Below are 23,135 nucleotides of genomic sequence, written 5' to 3'. Positions count from 1 at the left end.
TTAGCAAACTCCCAGATTCCCAGAGATATCCCAGAGATATTATCTTCTATATACAGTATATGATCTGTTATATTGAACACATGCAAAAGCTTTAAAAAGAGATTCACTTTTAATTCATTTAAAATAATAATAATAAAGGTCTTACATTTTTCCAGCCAGCTATTTTACTAAACAGCTCATCCACTCCCTCATCGTATCACGACTCGACTACTGCAACTCCCTCCTCACTGGCCTGCCTCGCCGCTGACTATCCCCGCTTCAGTCCATCCTGAATACGGCTGCCAGACTCATTCACCTTTCCAACTGCTCCGTTTCCGCCACCCCCCTCTGCCAATCCCTCCACTGGCTTCCGATTGCGCAACGGATCAAATTCAAAATCCTAACATTGACGTACAAAGCCGTCCACCATACTGCCCCGAACTACATCACCGACCTAATATCCAAGTACCGCCCAGCACGCACACTCCGCTCCTCACAAGACCTCCTTCTCTCTAGTTCCCTGGTCTCCTCCTCCCATGCCCGCCTCCAGGACTTCTCCAGGGTGTCACCCATCCTCTGGAACTCCCTACCCCAACCCATCAGATTATCACCTACTCTCCTCTCCTTTAGGCGCACCCTGAAAACCCATCTCTTCAGGGAAGCCTACCCTACCCCCTGCTAACTTGACCAACCTCCTCCACTCTTCCTACCACTCCATCCCCCACAGCTATCTCCTTCTGTACCACTATCCCCTCCCTCCTAGATTGTAAGCTCCAAAGAGCAGGGCCCTCAATCCCCTCATGTTTTGCATTGTATTGGTATTGTTCTGTCACATGTTCTGTCCCCCTTTGTAATGTACAGCGCTGAGCGAACTATTGGCGCTTTATAAATACTGTATAATAAAAAAATAATAATTAAGGTCTTACATTTTTTCAGCCAGCTATTTTACTTGACAAACAGTAAATTGACACTGCTCCAAGACTGTTGAGATTCCCACACAAAATGCTCCGGTGTTAGTCCTGCCAATGAGCCTGTTTCTGATCTCCCAAATCACGGCATACTGATATCCAACATACTTCAAGTCATTTAATTATATGATGATCAGCATAAACTACCTGCCTGAGTTTTCAACTCTTATGTGTTTTGCCCTTAAATAGGGTTTAACCGTAGAGAAAGCAACTGTTTTCCTGGCATTCTATAGTTTGAATTGTGGTATATGGAAGCATTCACAGTCTCAAGTAGGATTCTTTGGGTTTATATCTTGTGAAATTGCTTTTCTGAATAAAAATAAGAAACAAGCTGGTAATAAATGGGCCAATCTTATTCATTTCATCAGCTCAACGTGATATTCAAGTGAGGATGGGTACATTAAGTGGTGCACCCAGGGGCAATAATCAGCACTTTATTTTCTCATTGAAAAATGGGAAGCAAGCAAGGGCCATGGGTGAGTTATTTTTAATTGGTGGATGCATAATAAATAGTGTTTTTTGGGAACACTCCAAAATATCTATGATCAGGCTACATTAACGATATTAACAAAGAAAAAAAGGAGGCATAAATAAAACAGTAAAAATAATTAAAAAATAACTGTAACAGTACATTTATTTACAAGGCAACATTTTCTAAGTATAATTATTTAATCCAAGCCTGTAGCATTATGCACAGTAAGGAGTTTCAAATTGTATTAAGAGACAAATAGAACTGAAATTATTAATAGAAACAAATAGAATGTTGTGTGCTTATCAAAAATCCTTTCTGTGCCTTGACATAAAAAGCTGAATGGCAACACATAAAAACGAATTCTATCAAATATTTATTTCCTGTCTTAAGAGCCAAGTAGTCAAGCACCAGAAGTTCTTTTGCCTTGGATCTATTCAATCTGTTCTACACCAGGATCTTTAGATGGGCAAGCATGATTTAGCCACACAGAGCATCATTTTGACTGGTGATATAAACATTTGAGCATTACTGGTCACAAATTAGCCATCAAAGTAATGAAGAATGACTCATTCTGAGCATAAAGTTGCTTAAAGCAATTTGTTGTGACTAGTTTTTCCTCATATATTTGAATATATTTAATATATTTTAATAGCAATAAATGTTGTGTAAGTGCCTAATACGGCATGAGTCAGCAGAGATTTAGTTACCTAGTGAAATTCTGAGAACTTGCAGATTTAACATACAAGATCTGATCCTCTAAGACTGACTTTGTGGGTATGTCTGGTCTGGTCTGGTCACTGATTACACAATCTGATAACACAGTGTTCAGAGCACAAAAGATGATACGGTACAATCATTGATGATCATAATGGTTCATCACAATCAGTCATCATTAACCTAGCCTTGCATTTAATGTATCAGAGTCTCCTGCAAAAACAGAAATGATTAAATATGTATTTGATTGAAGGAAAGGGTGGGGGGCAGTCAGATGCTCCTTTTTACATGGGGGTCATAGCAATTCGGCCAGGTTTTTTGCGTTATCAAATAATTATTTTTCCCAAGACTGGTCAGCTGGCCAGTGTGTAGCTGACCAAGAGATGAGATTGTCACAACATAAAGCAGTCATATTCAATGACTTTAATTCTTCATTTAAAACTAGACAATGGTAAATGTTTAAAAGCTTTGCAAAAATCTTTAGTTGAAGAAATACACAGAACAATCGTAGGGCTGGTTTTTACTGCCACGATTTCAGGTGCGATTTGGGAATTGAAATCGTACCTGAAATCCTATCTAATGAATGTGAATGTGAGTGTCTTAACATACGCGATTTGCTGCAGTGTGATTTCTAAAGTATTTCTTGTATTACTTTTTCTGCAGTTTGTTGCGATTTCACATACATAGACTACAATGGAAATCGCACTGCAAAACGCAGATGTGTCTAAATATGTGCGATTTGTGACCATTTTTATTAACTCCTTTCTTTCCTTTTTCCTGCTGTCTCTGCCTGTTCAAACCTGACCCTCACATTGTTCTTCCCTGTGACTAGTACAGCCCCACCTCAGTTCCCCTCTGCTGTCCCTCTGACAAGTAGCAGTACATGGAAATTGCAAGGAATCACCAGAAACGCAATGAAAAATGCAAGAAATCATTGGGAAATATTCACAAGTTGGAAACAAATCTTTAGAAAACGCGGTGAAATTGCAAACAAAACACACGATTTTAAATTGCATCCAGTGTGAACGAAGGCTAAGCCCCCGGTCACACTGCCACGATTTCAGGTGCAATTTGGGAATTGAAATCGTACCTGAAATTGTATCTAGTGAATGTGAGTGTCTTAACATGTGCGATTTGCTGCAGCGCGATTTCAAATGTAGTTCTTTTATTACTTTTTCTGCAGTTTGTTGCAATTTCACATAGACTACAATAGAAATTGCACTGCAAAACACAATGGAAAACCCAAGAAATCATTAGGAAATTTTCAGAAAATGCGGCAAACAAAACGCATAATTTTAAATCGCATCCAGTGTGACCAGGACTTAAGGCTTGGTTCACACTGGGTGTTATTTAGAATCGTGTGTTTTGTTTGCGATTTCACCACGTTTTCTGAAGATTTCCCAATGATTTCTTAAGTTTTCCATTGCGTTTTGCAGTGAAATTTCTATTCTAGTCTATATGTGAAATCACAACAAACTGCAGAAAAATTAATACAAGAAATACTTTTGAAATCGCGCTGCAGCAAATCGCGTACGTTAACACACTCGCATTCACTTTCATTAGATCCGATTTCAGGAACAATTTCAATTCCTAAATCGCACCTGAAATTGTGGCGGTGTTAACTGGGGCTATAAAAGTAGATATGGGTCCTTTGCTAGAAAAAAGGCTGTGTTTTTTTATAGAATACAAATAGGAAACAATAGAATCTAATATTCTGGCCTTTCTGAAAATATGAAAGAAGTGATACATTTCTGAACATGTAACTTTTTTTTTTATTAAAGTGTGTGTATATCCAAACTTTGTTTTGTTTTAAATAGGGTAGATGCTGATCAGAACTCCTGTTACCGTTTTGTAAATTCACAATCACCAAGACAGAAAATGATAGGAAATCCAATATCCTACAGTTGTGACCAGATACTGGGGACATTTGTTCTGCTGACAACTGTCTAAGAGCTAAAAGGTAAAGATAAAGAGGAATTCCCCTCACTCTATAGAGATGTTCTATGACTTCCTATAGCATCTCCAAGTCAGTTGGTGAAGGTAAATCTCCCAAATAGGATAGCAACATATAAACTGAAAAGCTCCTTACACTTTCCAAAACAGCAAAAAAGTTGGGGACTAGAATGCCTGTTGACATAGGGAAAATTCACCCTCTCTATTGGTGACCATTGTTGCCAAAACAGAAAGTGATAGGAAATCCAATATCTTATGTCACCTGTCTAAGAGCTAAAACATAAAGGTACAGATAAAGCGGAATTTCCTTTACTCTAGAGAGATGTCTTCTCACTTTCTGTAGCATCTCCCAAGACAGAAAATAAAGGTAAATCTCCCAAATGGGATAGCAACAAACACACTGAAATGCACCTTACTTTTTCCAAAACAGCATAAAAGTTTTCACTATACATACACTTGGGGATTATCTACATACATCAAAGAGAACACTGTTTCAGCAGAATGAACAGTGTCAGCTCACATAAATGCATTGTATCAGGAAACCTTGTCTGTGGAGGTTTTCATGTATTCAAGTCAAGGTATAGCTAGCAATAGTTAACCATACTCAGCTGGACTTCTAAGATGTTGAAGGCATTTTGCCACTTGTCCCAATTAGCTTTTGATGTATATTTGGTATAAAATGGGCTAGGTTTTTTTAAATGAATATTACAAATTATTAAAACAGAAATGAGACCTGTTAAACAGTGTACTGCCAAACAACATGGATTCATGTAGGTCTTACCTTTAGGTCTTTCAGTTTCAGATGCTGGTGCTGCAGTACAGCATATAACGCAAGTAAGGACAAGCAGGTATCCCAGTAAAGTCATGACTGATTAGCACTGTTTCATTTGTTCTACAAGTATTCTAGTTGCTTCTTCGACCTCAGCAGAAAGCAAAGTAAGTCAGAACACTGAGGGGCCTGGTTTATAATCTCCAAATTTACTTCTGCCTTGTTGGAGTTTCACAATCATGTTAAAGAATGCAAGAGGTGGGAGGTGATTTCCCTTCTGACTACCCCCCACCCCTGTGAAGCAAACACAACAAGATTTAAATTGTGGATCTTGAAACCACTTGTTGGAGATTGCTCCTTACTTGTTTGTACAATAGGGTAAACATGGAGTTGCATAAATTAAACTTTGCTTTGTGATTATCAGGAAACCCTGGCAGCTTTGTTTAAGGATTTCTGTGGAAAGTATTGCAAAACCTGGTAATATGATTACAAAATAAAAACAGGGAAAATGCTGTTCTTGTCATATCTTTGCATGAACAATTAATAAGAAATGTCCTCAATAAATGTCCTCATTATTAGCAATAATGGTTGTCTGTCTGTCTGTCTGTCTATCTATCCATGCTTCAATAAATTATCATTGTTTTTCCATACTTTCTCTTCTGGAAATAATAATCAATCTATAGTTGACAATCCATTTGTTCAAAATGCCATACACAGGGAAGTGGATTTTGATCAATAGTATTGCAAGTTATGGATCACATCTCTCTTTCCACAATATCATCTCGTAAACTTTTCTATGGAAATGCAGCCGTATTTATGAACAAAGTATCTCAGCTGCTGACCAATGCAAACACCTGATAATTTTCCACCCTGGCTGATTGACTCTAAATTGATTGGCTGGGATGGCCATTCAATTGCTCACAAATTTGATGTTTTTGATTGGATTGTACATCAATCGCATAATAAAACTGAAGCATGTGTGGCCGCCATTGCAATCTCTCCTATCCACTCTATATAGTTATATAGTTCTAGTCTAATTTTTACATTTGATTTCTCCAAACAAATGGTCTAGTTCACATTTGAGCAATTTGAACCACAATTTGAAACTTTACCAGAACCACTTCAATGCTCAACACTAGGACTTCCATTACATTTAATGGTGCCCATTCCCACCTGAGCATTGTGTCTGTAAGGTAAACCTGATTCCCAGCACCAGAAAACCAGTGCAGAGCTATGCTCATATTTGTGTGAATATTGCACTCATGCTCATACTTCTGAGAAAAAAGACAATGTTAGACGTACTATTCCATTTCTTTATGTACGCATGCACACACCAATTAGCGTGCACCCTTGATGCCCAGTGGCCTATTCAAACTGGTCTGTCGCCTTGAGCAGTTGGAATGGTCTTCAGCTTGTACCTGCATGTGAGAACTGCTAGACTAAACCTGCCTACCTTTGCATAACCCTGATTTCCCCTGGACTTTGCCTGTGCTCCTGGCTTAACCTTGTTCATCTGATCACTCTGATCTCGACCTGTTTACTGGACTTGTCTTAGCCTGCTGATTCTGTACAGCGCAGCTGACTGTTACCAACCTTGGCCTGTTTCGAGGACTTGCACTGTCTTCGGACTTGGTCCATCATTGCCTGGCTGTCACTGGTTGCTGCCTGCATACTGACTCTACTACCATCTCCTGCTCTGGTGTCAAGCTGCTTCAGCATCCTTTTCTGAGTCCTGTGACCCCCGGCTTCACCCACCTAAAGAGTGGACTTCGCTAGCCAGCTACTCCGGCACTTGTGCCACTCCGTGCCCTTACACTCTCTGTCTCCACCTTCAGGAGTGTTGGGCAGGAGGTGCAAGAGAGGCCTCGACAACAATCCAGTCATCAACAGATATGCAATAGTGTCATTTGAAGCTTGGCGCTCAAAGAGGATGTGACCTTTATTTGGGACTGTTTTGGCTGTAAAAGGCTTCAGGGGATTGAAAAATTAACAGAAACACATAAAATGCATTTTTCAAGTACATTCTTTGCTATTAACTAGCCTTCTATTGGCTAAGAAGAAAAAAAACCCTCAAGTCTGGAACAAGTGTAAAAACACCTAAAAAGAAACAAGCCCGAAAAATAACAAATGATGCTCAGTTCAAATGTGAATGGAGCCTATGCTTGTATGTTAATATTCAAAACAAGCAAAAAAGTTATGGCAAAATAAAAATTGACTAAAGAGAATTTTGCATTCTTAGCAATCCTGTGGTTGTCTTGTAACATACTTTTTGAGCACTGTAGTTAAAAAAGTGTTTTTACAAGCAGGGTATCTACTAGTGCTGGTGTTGCAAAATGCAAATAAATACCATTTGCAATAAAACAGGTATCCTAGCATGTAGGAATGAATTGCTAGAAAATGGTTTATTTGCACATTTGGTCCTCAGTATATCCCACTAAATTAACAGGTTATTTGTGGCAAACACTCTTTGATAAACAACTCAAAACTTTTAACTGATAGGCTTCTTCAACACAGGTGATAAGGCCATACAATGTAAAGTCTATTTCCCTCTCGCAAAAAGCCCAGGTACTGTGTACAGCTTCCCATAGACATGAATTGCTGTGTGCGTCATTATTCTGCTATATGGCAATGCCACATAAGCATGAGTATAGCACATGGGTGCATGCAAAATAACAGAACATTTTCACAATATATGAATACATTATTATATGGGGCTTCCCTAGATGATTTGCTTGCCTGCTGCAGTCATTTGGACATATAGAGAGAGCAGTATCCCCAGACCAGCCTTCCTTGAGAAAGATTGGCGGTATCCAATCGAAACATGTCGGTATAGGCAGGAGGTGACGTCATTTCTGTGGAGTGTGCACTGTCATCTGTGCACTGTGGAGTGTGCACTGTCATCAGAGTTTTTCACTATTTAATGCATGCTGGTTGCCAGTGGCCAGAGCCCAGTCTGTTTGTGTTAAGTTGATTAGTGCTCCTCTTCCTTGCTCTGCTCCTATTGTACCTGTTATTGGGCACACACATGCTTGCACTGCATTAGCAACATCGAAGCAATACAGCTCAGAAGCAAAATGCCGCTGGCAATATAGAGTGAGTGTCTTGTTTTATTGTTATACATGGTCTTTTCCTGTCCTTGATAACTCAAGGGTTCCACTGACTGTGGAGCCTATATTTTTCTGCTTTGTGTTTATTGTCTTCATCACTAATGCCCCGTACACACTAAAAGAAAATTGGACAAATGATCGGATGATTTCCCTCAATTGTTTGCAGCTGGTCGAAAGTGATGTGCTTTTCTGCATGAGAAAAATATTGTACGATAAAGGCATTGAGTACGAACGTCATAGCGTAGCTGCGGAAGTGATGTAATGTACGCTTGACCCTGTAGCCACACCTTTCAGTGCCATAATTGTTATCTCCCCATCGACGGATCTCTCATGACAAATTGTCGGAATAGTTATGGATACCATTTTAGAATGTTCTCAAAATGCAGCAATTGCCATTATGGGTTTTGGAATTCTGGCCATACAGAGGCAACAGAGAAAAAGACAAAAAGGAGGCTGTGGTGCAAGAAATGGCTACTGAGGCGTGACCAGTACTCCCACATGTCTCTGTTGAGAGAATTGCATGAGAATAATCCAGATGATTTTCGAAATTTTTTGCAAATGAATGACAACTGGTTTAGTCAAATCCTGACTGTAGTGAAACTACACATTGCAAAGATGAATTCCATTCTCAGAGAAGCAATCAGTGCAGAGCAATGGTTGATTGCCACACTATGGTATCTTGCCACGGGGTGAAGCCTGCAAAATTTAAAGTTCACCACTGGCATTTCACTGCAAGCCCTTGGAGTAATAATTCTGGAGACCTGCAGGGCCATCATCAAAGTCCTACAGGATGAATACATTAAGGTCCAATTCATTTTTTAATTTCCATATTCTAAATCCAAACTCATTAATGCTCTTTTTTTTATGGAAAATAGTGTCTTTCTGAATTTCCTTCCTGAAGTTTTGAAAATACCTACACTAAATTGTTTTTGTGTATATTGTCTTACCAATATTTTTTCTTCTTTTGTTGATTTCAGTTTCCAAGCAATTCTGAAGTGTGGAAGGAATTTGCTAGGCACTTCCATGAACAATGGCAATTTCCCAACTGTGGCGCAGCTATAGATGGGAAACACGTTAGAATCAATCCTCCACCAAACTCTGACTACTACTTCTACAACTACAAGGGCTTCTTTAGTATAATAATGCTGGCAGTGGAAAATGCCAAATATGAGTTCATCTACCTTGACATTGGCAAAAACGGTTGCAATTCCGATGGTGGAGTTATTGACCAGACAGAATTTCAAAAACGCATGCTGAATAGAACCCTTAACCTAGCCAACTGTTATGAAAACATTGTGGGGATGAACTTTGTATTTGTCATTGATGAAGCCTTCGCACTGGGTGAAAATTTACTGAAGCCATTCCCAGGGGTGGACTGACAACTCATGGGACCCCCGGGCAATAGGGGATCATGGGGCCCCTGTGTCCTTGCCCGAACTCATGGGGCCCCCTACTGACCCCGGGCCCTTGGGCAGTGCCCGAGTTTCCAAACGGTCAGTCCGCCCCTGGCCATTCCCCATGCAGAACCTTTCTAGGGAGCAAAAGATCTACAATTATAGACTATCCCGGGCAAGGAGGGTGATTGATAATGCATTTGGCATTCTTGCTAATCGTTTCCAGATTTTCCTCTCCTTCATTAATCTAGCAATGTACAAAGTTAACAACCTAGTCCTCTGCTGCTGTATACTGCACAATTTCCTTAGGCGGAATACAGACAGGTACATAACTGCCCTCTCATGTGAAAATGAAGCAGAAATGGCTGCAAACATTTCACGAAGTGAGGAACGTGAAATCATTGAGGAGTTGGCACCTTTTGCTATTGGCAAAAGCAAAATCTCATTAATTACATAAACTACTTCAATGAAGTTGGCGCAGTTAAATGTCAAAATAATGTTTAACTGCCTCCCACCCACCATATAAGGTAATGACGGGCGTAAGGCAGTTCTCACATTCTGAGAGAACGTCATATGACGTCCTCCCACTCTAACCACGCTTGCGTGGCTCTGGGAGCGCGCAGTGCGGTGATCGGTGGTGCTCTATGTCCCTTGGACACAGCGGATCACCGATCAAAGGAAAGAGCCGAAAATGTCAGCTCAGTCATGTGATCAGCTGTGTCCAATCACAGCTGATTGCATGTAAATAGCTCTACCTGTCTCAAAAAAATGATAACAATTTCATATGGGTACAGTGTTGCATGACCGTACAATTGTCATTCAAAGTGCGACAGCACTAAAAGCTGAAAACTGGCCTGGGCAGGAAGGGGGTATAAGTGTCCTGTAGGAAAGTGGTTAAACACCAAAAATTGTACCACAAGCACATTTTCAAAAATGTGATGAAAATCAGCATATAAATAGTTCTGTGCAACTAGTTTCTTGCAGTGATTCATGTGTTGTTCCTTATTAAAAAAAGTTCTACATAAAGTGGAAAGTTTCATTGAAATACCAATCATTCTCTTAATGGTAATAAAAGCTATCCAACAATGTATTAGAGTCTTCCAGTGTATCCTTTGAAATTATGTTGATTATTCATATTATAGTAATATGTGAAATTATTGCTGTGTAAAAAAAAAAGGTATGTATGTATGCAGATATCAGTAAAATGGACTAGCCTGCTGCATGATTTTTCACTTTGATTTTCGGGGTGTCTTCAGTCCTCTGTAGGTTGATCATTTTCATCAAATGATGGGGCATCCTTCGTTTCACACATTACCTAGTCCATATCCTAGTATACAGTAGATATCCAGCATGAGATTTTGCCACATTGAGATCTGATGTGTATTGAATGTGTTCCTTTGTTTGTGAGCAGTGTGGAGAGAGAGAGAGAGAGAGAGAGAGAGAGAGCGCGCGCGCGCTATGTACACAATGTTTTAAAAAATTATATAGAGACATATGACAAATGATGAACAAATATGAACAAGAATAAAGAAGACAACAACATATTTGGTAAGTTAAATATCAAACTTTTTTTATTGCCACATTACAAAAAATATAGCTACATATCTCCTTTTTATAAAAAAAATTTAAATTTTTTGTAACCAGGCATGCACATTAGAGACGTAGACAACTAACTGTCAGATATCACTTGCACTTTACTGTTACATGCTTAGTTTCTTAAAAATGAAATATGCAAATTTTTTGTAAGGGATTATGTAGGTCACAATGACCTATGCACAGGTCAGCAGCCACTCCAAGGGACATTTAAAGTAGAACAATGCACAAACACACAAAAACATGTGCAAAATGCTGCAAATGTTGATATGTGTTCATATTGTTGTTATTGCTTATTTATGTAGTGTAAACATAATACATGTCTATAGAGGTAGAAAATAAGGAAATACCCACATAAAGGTTCCATAATGTAGTGCAATCTAATTATTTGGAATGTAAGCACTGTAAGAATAAGATCAACTGGAAGCATGATCAAAGATTGTTTTAATAAGGTCAAGATATCCAAATGTCACCCGAGCACTGGTGATATAGAGAACTTAAGAGTGATTTTTCCATATTTGCAAACAATTATGGATAGTCATTGCAATTAGTGAAGCCAGCAGAAGGACCACTCTATTAAAGGATAAGTTCACCTTTTGGGAAAAAAAATTACACAGCAACACGGTTTTTAAGAAGTGACAGCTGTAAGGGGAGCTTCTCCCCATATTTCTGTCACAAAAAAGGGGGGGGGGCAATGGGCAGTGGCTGCAGCATTGGGAACATGGGTGGAACATAACATGTTCCCGAAAGAGATATTGCAAAAAATGTTTAGAGAAACACAATTTACACTATTAAGTATCAAGAGGATAGCTTTGCAGTGTGGGGTTATTAGAGCCTATTGCTTATTTCCTTCATTGTAACACCAGACACTTACATGGAAAACTGAGCACAACAACAAAAAGCCAACAAAATGCTGTACACACATTTTAACATGTAATGAACAATAACAAGAACACAAAATGAAAACATGTTGACAACTCTCTTGCCAGCTAGAATTTGCCAATGAGGTCTATGAAGTCCTCCAGTCTGTGCAGTAGTGAACTAACAGATTCTCTAATTTTATGCAGTTTCCTACAGCATTGCAATAAATCCATAGTCATGCAGGCAGTTGTGGCACTGTCCACCACATGACCTCTGAAAAAGTAATGTTAATAATCAATACAACATTGCTCAAAGAATTCCAATCACACAAGTAGATACATACTGACACTTACATGTGAAGGACACATGATGACTTTTCTTCATCCCCTCCAACTGAGATGACATCGATCAGTTCCAGATCCACGATGCTTTCATGGGGGGGAATGCTCCCATACATCTAATCCTGAATCTTCATTGTGAGGCTGCAGGTCCTTGTCTTGTCTTTCACCTTGCTTGATGACTTTTTTTCTGAAATGTGACAAATAGGAAAAAAACCTCTTACTTTTCATTTTTATTATATATTTGTGGAAATATACAATCTCCATACATTTTTACTCATTCTTGCATTGCCAACCTTTACATCCTCTATCCTTTGGGGTGGATTCTTCCATGCTTTCCTCGGCTTGCACCATTTCCATAGATGGTTTGTCCTCTTTATGATGCCTGGAGGATCCTGCAGAAAAGCCAAAATGTGAAAAAAATGTCGTATTCCCCATATGATGGCAAAGGTTGCATTTGTTTCACCCTTTTCACCTTCAGCCATTCAATGCATGAAGTAAACTTTCCACAGCTGGAAGGGAGTGGGGCTGAGGCGCTCTATGTGGTCTCATAGAAACACAGAGCTGACTCTGCAGCAAGCACGTATGGGTGACCCCATTTCAAGCAGCTTGCTAGGGGGCACTAAATAGGGGGGACTGTCCAGGAGTTCCGGAGGGGTAGACAAGTGGTGGATCAGGCCTGCTGTGTGCAAAACCTTACCAAGGAAAAGGTAATTATGTTTTTTTTATTTTTTTAATTGTAAGCTACAAAAGCCAAAATAATCAGTACATCCACCCAAAAAAAAATAAAAAATAATAATACTCACCTACTATGCCTGGATTCTTCATAAAGTGCTGTCCCCTGACATGCTTAATGCCAACAAATGTGCAGTTGCAAATACACAATATATGCTCTAAACATGTACAAATATTATTTGCACATACCTGTGGATTGCTCCTCCATATAGGATCCTAGTGTTTGTTCATGTTCCTGGTCTTCAGTTCGAGCCACCATGGTCTTAACATATTTGAACTTACGTTGTTTTCTCTTTGCAAGCTGCTTCTTTATTTTTCCTTTAAAAAAAATGTAAACTTATTTGTACAGAAAAGAAAAACAATCAATTAAAAAAACTACTTACTTTTTTGAATGAGTTGGTGAATGTGGCCTAGTTGGTCCGATTCCCTGTGTTTAAGATCTGACCATCTTTTCCTGAGTTGATCTTTTGAGTGCAGGATGCCATATTTATTCTTGAGAGCTGCTATCACCTCATCCAAAATCTTATCTTTCCTTGTATTTGGCTTTCTGTAGTTTTTAACCACTTCTCGTCTGGCCCATTTTGATAAACAGCCAGACAGGAGTGCTACCGATGCGGGTGGGTGTTTCTAAACGTCCCCCCGCATACATTGCCTGTGCGCACTCACTGGGAGCACGCCGCACCGCGATCGGTGCCCGCTGTGTCCAGACAGATCACTGTACAGGACCTCTATGCGAGGTCCTGATTCATGTGATCACTGATTGGCCAATCAGTGATCACATGAATAGTAGGAAACAAGATCTCACTTCTGACATCATTGCTTACTACTTGTGAAATCCGTGAATGATCTCAGAGGTCACATGGTACAAGGCTATTCACCACAGCCTTGTACCATGTGAAAAGCTGTGACCAATCAGAGCTTGCACAGTATTTCTCAATGGCTGCAGGAATGCAGCCAGAGAGAAGGAGAAATGATTGCTTTTACAGTCTTTATGGGTATAAAAGCAATCAGTGTAAAAAAAGAAAACAAAAATCTTCATCACCCCCCACAAGTAGTAGTGTCACTATGGTGACACTGTACTGCTAGGGTGACAGTATGTTATAAAAAAAAAAAAAACCATAAATAATACTATCAATAATATATATATAATTTGTTTTACTAAAAAGATACATGAATACATTTTGACCAAGATTTATGAAGAAGGACTTTTTCATTTATATAGCAAAAAAAAAATAAAAATCCCAGTGGTGAATAAATACCACCAAAATAAAGTTTTATCTGTCTAAAGAAAAATGCTAAAAAATTAATATGGGTACAGTGTTGCATGCCCGCGCAATTGTCATTCAAAGTGTGATAACGCTGAAAGCTGAAAATTGGCCTGGACTGGAAGGGGGTGAAAGTGTCTGGACTTGAAGTGGTTAAGCTTGCAATCATAGTCATTTCTTTCAAGCAGGAACACAAGCTCCACCATTTCTTCTCTGCTCATGGCTATAGCCTTCATTTTTCTTGCAACCTTCTTGCTGTGCTCTTTCCTGGCAGGCTGTGTCTCCTCTGTGTCCTCCATGCTGCTTGTAATGTTGCAGACAGCGGAGCGTAGTCACATACACAGTGTGGGCAGGGTGTGACAGGAGCAGAGCTCACGAAGCATGCTCTCTAGCTTCCATGCCAAGTGATTGTTCAGTCACACCGAATATTTAATTCCGAAACACCTAAAATTTTGTCATCACAGGAAATTTTGTTTCACGAATGAAGGTAAGCCTTGACATTTTCTCTTTAGGCCTAAAATAATTCTATTAATAGTTGATGCAATATTATACTGATAATGCATTATATGTTGGATTTCTTTTACAGGAGCCATGGCAGACAAATTTACAACACCTGAATTCTTGCCCTAGTTCATTGATCAATACAAGCAGATGCCTTGTTTGAGGAATGTCACATGCAAGGAGTACTCGGACAAAAATAAGAAACATGTTGTCTGTCTGTAAGCCGTGTACTGGGGTGGGCTCCCCAGGATACAGTGAAGTCACGAACGAGGAAAGCAACCCCAACACCAGCTTTTGCCACAACAGAATTTTACTTAGATGTGGCAAATAAACACAACCATAAATGCTGGGAACATACAATAAATTTACATACACCCAGCCCAAAGGCTGAGACCCTTGTGCTGCACAGCACGGCGCCTTCTGATGGATGAAGGCAGTAATTTACCTACTGGCGGGCACAACTAAGCTGCCACACCTTACCCGTTATTACCCTAAAACAGCAGGAATCAGTGTATGGGTGTATGGTATGGGCTAACCTGCGGTGCAGCACAACAGCTTACAATCTTACACAAATCTACAGTATCCCCCCTCCCATAACTGGTCCTGTAGCACGTGCCTGAGTATTTCTTCTGAACAAAACGCCAGTCTGGCTTGAGTTTGTGGGATTTTATCAGCTTTCCAATGTGAAATGTCACTTTAAGTTATGGAGTCCTTCCAATGATCAGTAATAACACTTGTGGCCTGACACAAACAGAGACCCTAACTAACTAACTATAGGCCTGGTCTCAGTCTATAGGCACCAACACTGAAATGAGGTGCGTGCACGATCTTACTGACCCTTACTGATCTGCTTTTCATCCACTGGTGACTCTGAACAGAAAAATGTCTCTCCAACAAGCATGCTATATCGCAGTATATGTTGCGTTGTTCTTCTGCTCTCATCAGCATTCCTGGCAGCAATCTTCCTTTCTCTGAACAGGATCAGGGTCTTGGACATGATCAGCTTCACTTAGCCGCAGCTCTGGTTACTGAGGAATGCACTCACATCTGGATGTCATTGGATTCTCAGCTCACACGGCCCCTTCATTCAGCATCGTCCAAAACATGGCTGCAGTCTCCTCTTCCTGTTCACTAAACTCCATGTGAAAACCCCACCTCTTATTGCATATAGAAATATCTATGCAGTCTGAGGCTGTGTTAGAAAAACAGTGACATCTTGTGGCTAAACCGCAGAATGTCACTCCAGAATGTTTAATTTACTCCACACAATCAGTGTTCAAACAATGAGAGCTGTTTCCCCATCACACATGTCCACAAGCTAATATAAATTATGTGAAACATAAAATTGCAAATCTGAGGACTGTGTTTAAGTAGGAGCTGAACAAAATCAGTGCATCTGAACGGTCATGGGCTGCAGCAGATGACATCTATGTACCAAGCCTGGTACTTTAACAGCTTGCGCTTTCTCACTGATCAGTGTGATTCCAGAACCTCATTATTAACTGTTTTATCAACTTCTACAGAGTCTTTGTCACCTGAACTGTATGCAGATGACCAGGAGGAGCTACCACTGACACAGGAGCTATCAGTGACACAGGAGCTATCAGTGACACAGGAGCTATCAGTGACTCCGGTAAAATATTGTATTTTTGAACACCTTTTATTTCTGAAATGATTGATTCCTATTATTATGCATGATTTGCCTACATTCATCTGACAGTCTGGTTTACTTCATGTCACATAAAAAGTACTTTAGAATTTTGGACAAATTATTAAATATTATTATTATTATACAGTATTTATAAAGTGCCGATAGTTCGCTGAGCGCTGTACATTACAAAGGGGGACAGAACATGTGACAGAACAATAACAATACAATGCAAAACATGAGGGGATTGAGGGCCCTGCTCTTTCGAGCTTACAATCTAGGAGGGAGGGGATGGTGGCACAGGAGGAGATAGCTGTGGGGGATGGAGTGGTAGGAAGAGTGGAGGAGGTTGGCAAATTAGCAGGGGGTGGGGTAGGCTTCCCTGAAGAGATGGATTTTCAGGGTGCACTTAAAGGAGAGAGTAGGTGATAATCTGATGGGTTGGGGCAGGGAGTTCCAGAAGATGGGTGACACCCTGGAGAAGTCCTGGAGGCGGGCATGGGAGGAGGAGACCAGGGAACTAGAGAGAAGGAGGTCTTGTGAGGAGTGGAGTGTGCGCGCTGGGTGGTACTTGGATATTAGGTCAGTGATGTAGATTGGGGCAGTGTGGTGGACGACTTTGTACGTCAGTGTTAGGATTTTGAATTTGATCCATTGCGCAATCGGAAGCCAGTGGAGGGATTGGCAGAGGGGGGTGGCCGAGATGGAGCAGTTGGAAAGGTGAATGAGTCTGGCTGCCGTATTCAGGATGCACTGAAGCGGAGGGGGAGTCTGCACGAGCTTGTTAAAGATTGGACTTGGGGCTGGAAGCATAGGTTGGAGTCCAGAATGACACCAAGTACTCTGGCCTGCGGGGCGGGTTTGATGGTGGCATTGTTTCTAATTTCTTCCCATCCCTAGGAAATTGCTGATGGAACCATCATGCCACCACCAAGAACACCTGTGGCTGGACCCAGGAAGAGGAAAAATCTGGATGATGTTACTACATGCTTCATAACCCTAGCTTCAGCAGCCCTACAGAGGAGAGCCAATGAACAGGATGCCTTTGGAATCCTTACAGCCAATAAATTGCACAATATGTCTGTTCAGCAGAGACAAATGGCAGAGTGCCTGTTGCTACAAGTGCTGAATAAAGGGGCAAGAGGTGAAATTACACAAATCACCTGTAGGTGTACCTACACCTCCAATGCCACCTCCACCAGCACCACCGCCTCTGTCATCACTGCAGCACACACCACAATGGCATTATCCTGCTCCTGATCATCAAAACCTCATCATGGTGCCAGCATTATCATAACACAAATCTTTAGTTGAATGTTCTGTTTGCTACAATTTCTTGGTTTTCTGGACCTGATATGAAGCACTTTTTTGTGGATTTGCATCTAGTTTAATGGTTATTTTTTTTTAACATGGTATATAATTAATAATAAAATTAATTGTTGAAAATATATCATTTTTATTTGTGTTTTTTTTTACAACATGCAGACACACACATTCATTGTGATGCAGTGGCATATGTAATTTTTGTTTTTTTGGGGGTGGGTTGAAGACAATGGTTTACTGACATCAATGGCTATAATGCTTAGAATTATTCTGTGGTGTTTTCTTCAGATTCTTGCGGGTCATAAGCAGCATCCTATTATGTGTGGTCTTTCGTATCTAATTCTTCTCTTATGATAACAGTACACCATTTAACGAACATCGTTCATTCTGTTCTCGTACTACAAAAATTTAGCTGTGAGCCCCTTCGGTAATTTTCGGTTAGAATCGGCTGTTGAAAATTATGTGCACACCATCAGAAAATTGCACGATTGTTCATCGTACAAATATGTTTGTCCAATTTTCTTTTAGTGTGTACGGGGCATAAGAGTGCCCTTTATAATGAATCCCATGGGACAGTTAATTCTCTCTACCTTGTTTGTCTTTCAGCAGGATGAGGTTTGCTAGTTGTTGATTTAGATGAAGACATTGCCATTGTTGGCATTCTTGTAGAAAAGTAATTTATTTTTAATTCAATTGATACTTCTGGGTAAGAAGAATTGCTGTAGTAAGGATGGCTGGGGACTCTGTATCTTTAGACTTCTTCTGTAGACCATAGAATAGTTCTACTTTGAGCTTCCATCTGTGCCTCTACTATTTTCATTTAAGCTTTCATCTCTGCCTCTTTTGCTTGAAGAGTTCTCTTTCAAGCTTCCATCTCTACCTCTCTTTTGGTAAATGGATTTCTCACTTTAATTGCATCCATGGACCTCTGTTTGTGACTTAATGTTGATCTCCTAGAGTAAGAGGACCCAGGACCCCGGTGCACTGGTGCCCAACTTTCATTGCCACGACCACCAATATTGTGACATGGGAGTGGGGCTAGGGAGGTTAATTTTCATGGCCCTGAATATCAATGCATGGGGGAGGGATGGGGTTGTTAAGTTTCACTGCCATGACCACCAATGCAAGGTGGGCATGGGAGCTTAACTTTCAATGCCACTGGCCACCAGTGCAAGGTGGGCATGGGAGCTTAACTTTCAATGCCACTGGCCACCAATGGGGGGGTGGGGTAGAGGGATTTATGTTCACTGTCAGTGACCACCAATGTGGAAGGGGGGGGTACTAGTACTGATGCCAGTGCTGGGAGCTATTATTGAGTCCACTGACACCAATGACAAGGTTAATATTGCACTCATTGACATCAATGCTGGGGGTTATTATTGTGTCCACTGACACCAATGTTGGAGGGTATTATTACACACACTGACATCATAGCTGGAGGTTATTATTGTGTCTACTGGCACTAATTTTGAGGTTTATTATTGCACTCCCTGACTGCTGTGGGTTATTGTTGCACTCACTGACATTAATGGTGGGGGTTATTAGTGCATCCATAGACACCAATAATGGAGTGTTATTACAGCCATTGACACCAGTGTTGGGGTTAATATTGCTCTCATTGAAACCAACGATGGGGTCTATTATTACGGTCACTGACATTAATTTTGGGTTATTGTACTCCAACGTATTCAGTATGTATTGCGAAAAACTGCAAAGGATGCAGCAGGACCAACATTTGGGGGCTTTGAGGTATGTTATAGCCCATTCATTTTGAAGGCCTTCTATAATTTTAAAATTAACCACCATTGATCTAGAAGTTCAAGGCTAGTTTATGTGAATTTATGAAATCTGGATGCTTGCAGATGAACAATGTGGTATTATGCAGAGTTAGGGCCTCATTCTTAATCATGCTAAGGAGTCCTCTAGATTAGTGTCTTTTAACCACTTCCAGACTGGACACTTTTACCCCCTTCCTGACCAGGGCAATTTTCAGCTTTCAGCGCTATCACACTTTGAATGACAATTGCACGGTCATGCAACACTGTACCCAAATTAATTTTTTACCATTTTTTGGAGACAGATAAAGCTTTATGTTGGTGGTATTTATTCACCGCTGGGATTTTTATTTATTTATTCCGTTATCATTTTAGTAAAAAAAAAATCCAAATTAGTTTATAAACAAAAATTATAATTTTTAAACATTTTTTTTTACATTTTTATTTTATTTTTTATATTATTATTTATTTATTTTTTTACATACTGTCACCCTAGCAGTACAGTGTCACCATGGTGACACTGTACTATTTGTGGGGGGTGATGAAGATTTTTTTTTTTTTTTTTACACTGATTGCTTTTACACCCATATAGGATGTAAAAGCAATCATTTCTCTTTCTCTCTGTCTGCATTCTTGCAGTCATTGAGAAGTACTGAGTGAGCTGTGATTGGTCACAGCTTATCACATGGTACAAGGCAGTTGTGAATAGCCTTGTACCATGTGACCTCTGTGATCATTCACAGATTTCACAAGTAGTAAGCAATGATGTCGCAAGTGACATCTTGCTTACTACTTTGCATGTGATCACTGATTGGCCAATCAGTGATCACATGATCGGGACCTCATACAGAGGTCCGTCTGATGATCGGTGTTTCACTGCGTCCGGAGGACACAGCGGGCACCGGATCGCGGTGCTGTGCGCTCCCAGGGAGCGTGCCCAAGCAGGGTGCGGGGAGTCCATTTATAAACGACCACCCGACCCTGCACTGCCACCGTCCGGCCGTTTATATACAACGGCCGGTCAGGAAGTGGTCAAGCAAGCAGTTTGTTTTGCATACATCCACTAATAAAGCTCATAGGTGACAGAAAGCCAATCTATAGTGTCTCCTAATTCTGCTGTTTGTTCATAATAGAAAGGATAAACTGCAATGCAATTTGTAGTTCTTTTCCATTCTTTTTTATTATAGTTCTCTTTTTCTTCCTGTTCTTGTTCATTATAGCATGTATAAATTGACATGCAATGTGTATATTTTCTTATTATTCATTGGATTTATTGTGCATTATGATCTTACACTCTGATCTGCAGTATCTATGGAATCTTCTCCTTGTACTTGCTTTGATTTAGGAACAAAACATTGCATAAAGCCTTTACTAGAAATGTTGCACTTAATATTGAAAAGGGGTTCTGCTTACGTATAATATAGAAAGCTTGTTTGAACATATACTTTCACAAGATGATAGATGGCACTAAGCTCAATTGCAGATTATTATGTATAAACACACAAAAATCTGTTTGAAATGATATTCCTTTTGACTATTCTGCCTCAAATTATTGAAATAGTGATTATTATTGTATTAGTCATTATTGCATACAAAAGGAATATGTCTCTCCTTATGTTAGTGTGTCTTGCAAGAAAGTAAGTAGAAACTTACAATGAGGAAGAAGGATACAAAGTGGGGGATACATAGGAAATGTAGTGGAAGGTGTAGTAAAACAGAGACCAAAGGGTGGCAGCAGAACAATGAGCAATAGTGTCATGTACCTGTATGAGGATGAAGGATGGCATCTTGCGAAATTTCCATAGGATTACCCCTGGGAGTTGAGATCTGCAAGGGTGATATAAGTCACAAGTGCCAGGAAGCTGGAACTGAAGAATGGAACTTGGGAGTATTGGTATCAGACAAGCAGACGTACAATGGTTATGGCACACAGAATATACCAAGTTAGGTTGTGAGTCAGGTCATAAGCCAGGTTCACTAACAGCAGGAAGCAGGGGAGTGGACATTTTTTTAAAAACTACTTGTCCGGGGACTAAAGCAGTGCCCCAATCTACTTGTCCCTTATGACAATCTACTTGTCCAGATAAAAAAATAGTTTTTAACCAAAACCATATTTAAATCAGAGGTGATTTTAGAAATCTCCGGGGCTTTTAAAAACAAAAGGGCTTTATGGCAACTTAAACGTATAATAATTTTAACATTGCGCTGTTTCTCTCCTCCTCCCCTCCGTGTCTGTCTCCAGCACCGCATCCAGGGACTAGCAGGGAGGGTAGAGACCTTGCAGTGTAATGAGCACGTATTGGCTGCTCCTCAGGAAAAGGGAGTGTCCAACTTATCCTTTATCCCTTTCGCGCCAGAGGATTTTTTGCACACATTTAAAAAATCATATTAGGCCTGAAAATGACATGAAACCCCCAAACATTATATACTTTCTGAAAGAAGAGACCGTAGAGAATAAAATAGTGGTAGTTCCAATTTTTTAAGTTGCATGATATTACCGCACAATTTCAGTAAAAATGAAAGTTATTATTAGGGCACAAAAAAAGCAATAAATTCCCCTAAGTTTTGTAAAACATAAAAGATGAGGTTGCACCAAGTAAATAGTTATCCAACATGTCAAACCTAAAATATGCATGTGCTTCACTTTTAAAGCCCCTTATAGGTTATCAGCATAGTGTATAGAGAAGGTCTCATGCTAGAATTATTGCACTTGTCCTAGCGTGCTCGCTGATATGTAACATGTGTATCGCAATCGACGTTTTCATGCGTAGGCAGCCCAGTGTGTGCTTTTATGTTTGTGTGTGCATATATGCGTGGGTGGGGTTTAGTTTTTTTTAGGGGGGATGTTATGTGCTTGCGTGTAACTTTGATTTTTTACAATACAAAAAAACACTTTTTTTTAACTTAATTTAAAAACAAAAGTCCACTATGTGATGTGATGATGCTGAATGTCTCCCCTGTATTCTACTGGATGTAATGCAGTGCACACTGCACTGCATTACATTCTTTCCCCGCCTCGATGGCCGGGAAATCTTTCAACCTGGAAGTGACATCATAACGTCTCTTCTGGGTCAGGACAAGAAGGGGAGGGGAGCAGATGTATCCGCTCTCTTCCCTCCCCTCTAGTGAGCCAGTCCCTCAGATGGGCAAGCAAAGCCCAGGAGACCTCATGTGGGGGGAGGTTCACACGGGGGTGGGATTGGAGGTTGGCACTGTGTGGAAGCAATCTGCGCAGCGCTGCCACCCAAATGTTTCCACCTGACAGGCGAGCAGGGCTAAAGGTTAAAAAAAAACTACCTGCCCGGCGTACGGAACTACATGTCCCGGGCGTCGGGTGATATAAATTCAACATCCCTGAGGAAGGCACCAAATCATATGCAGAATTAAGGTCAGGAAAAAACAGAGGTTGGCAATATGCAGGCAACGAGGTACATAGTTGATAGGCAAAATCTTGGTCTGAAATCCAGCCCGAGGTCGGTGATAAGCAGCAAATACAGTATAGGCTGAAAGGGATAATTCAGAAGCAATGATCCTATGCAGAACTCAGTATTAAATAGTCTGCTAGGCACAAGTAACTGCAGCAAAAGGGCCCATACATTCAAGCTCATGCCATAATCTGTGCATATTTTTGCTGGTTGGCATAATATTCCTGACAATTAGAAAAACAGAAAATAAACACCAATGCAATACATTGCCGACAACTGATTGAGGCAGCACACTTTTGCTGGTTGGAGAGCTGT

The 23,135-nt window shown here is 40.3% G+C and overlaps 1 protein-coding gene across 1 annotated transcript in view; it reads right to left on the bottom strand.

Annotated features, from left to right (window-relative positions):
* CFH (complement factor H) overlaps window positions 1-5,063 on the bottom strand; it is a 324,533-nt gene extending 319,470 nt beyond the window's left edge. Inside the window, exon 1 of the mRNA XM_089683641.1 lies at window positions 4,868-5,063. Within this exon, the coding sequence (XP_089539767.1) occupies window positions 4,868-4,952 (85 nt within the window). The 5' untranslated portion in view covers window positions 4,953-5,063. The remainder of the gene's footprint in view (window positions 1-4,867) is intronic.
* Between the last annotated feature and the right edge of the window lie 18,072 nt (window positions 5,064-23,135).

This window comes from Staurois parvus, unplaced genomic scaffold, assembly GCF_062004578.1.
Source record: "Staurois parvus isolate SC_StPar_1 unplaced genomic scaffold, SC_StPar_1.0 ptg000318l, whole genome shotgun sequence".
Lineage (NCBI taxonomy): Eukaryota > Metazoa > Chordata > Amphibia > Anura > Ranidae > Staurois > Staurois parvus.
The sequence above is the reverse complement of the archived record's forward strand: the minus strand, read 5'-3'. Positions and strand labels throughout refer to the sequence as shown.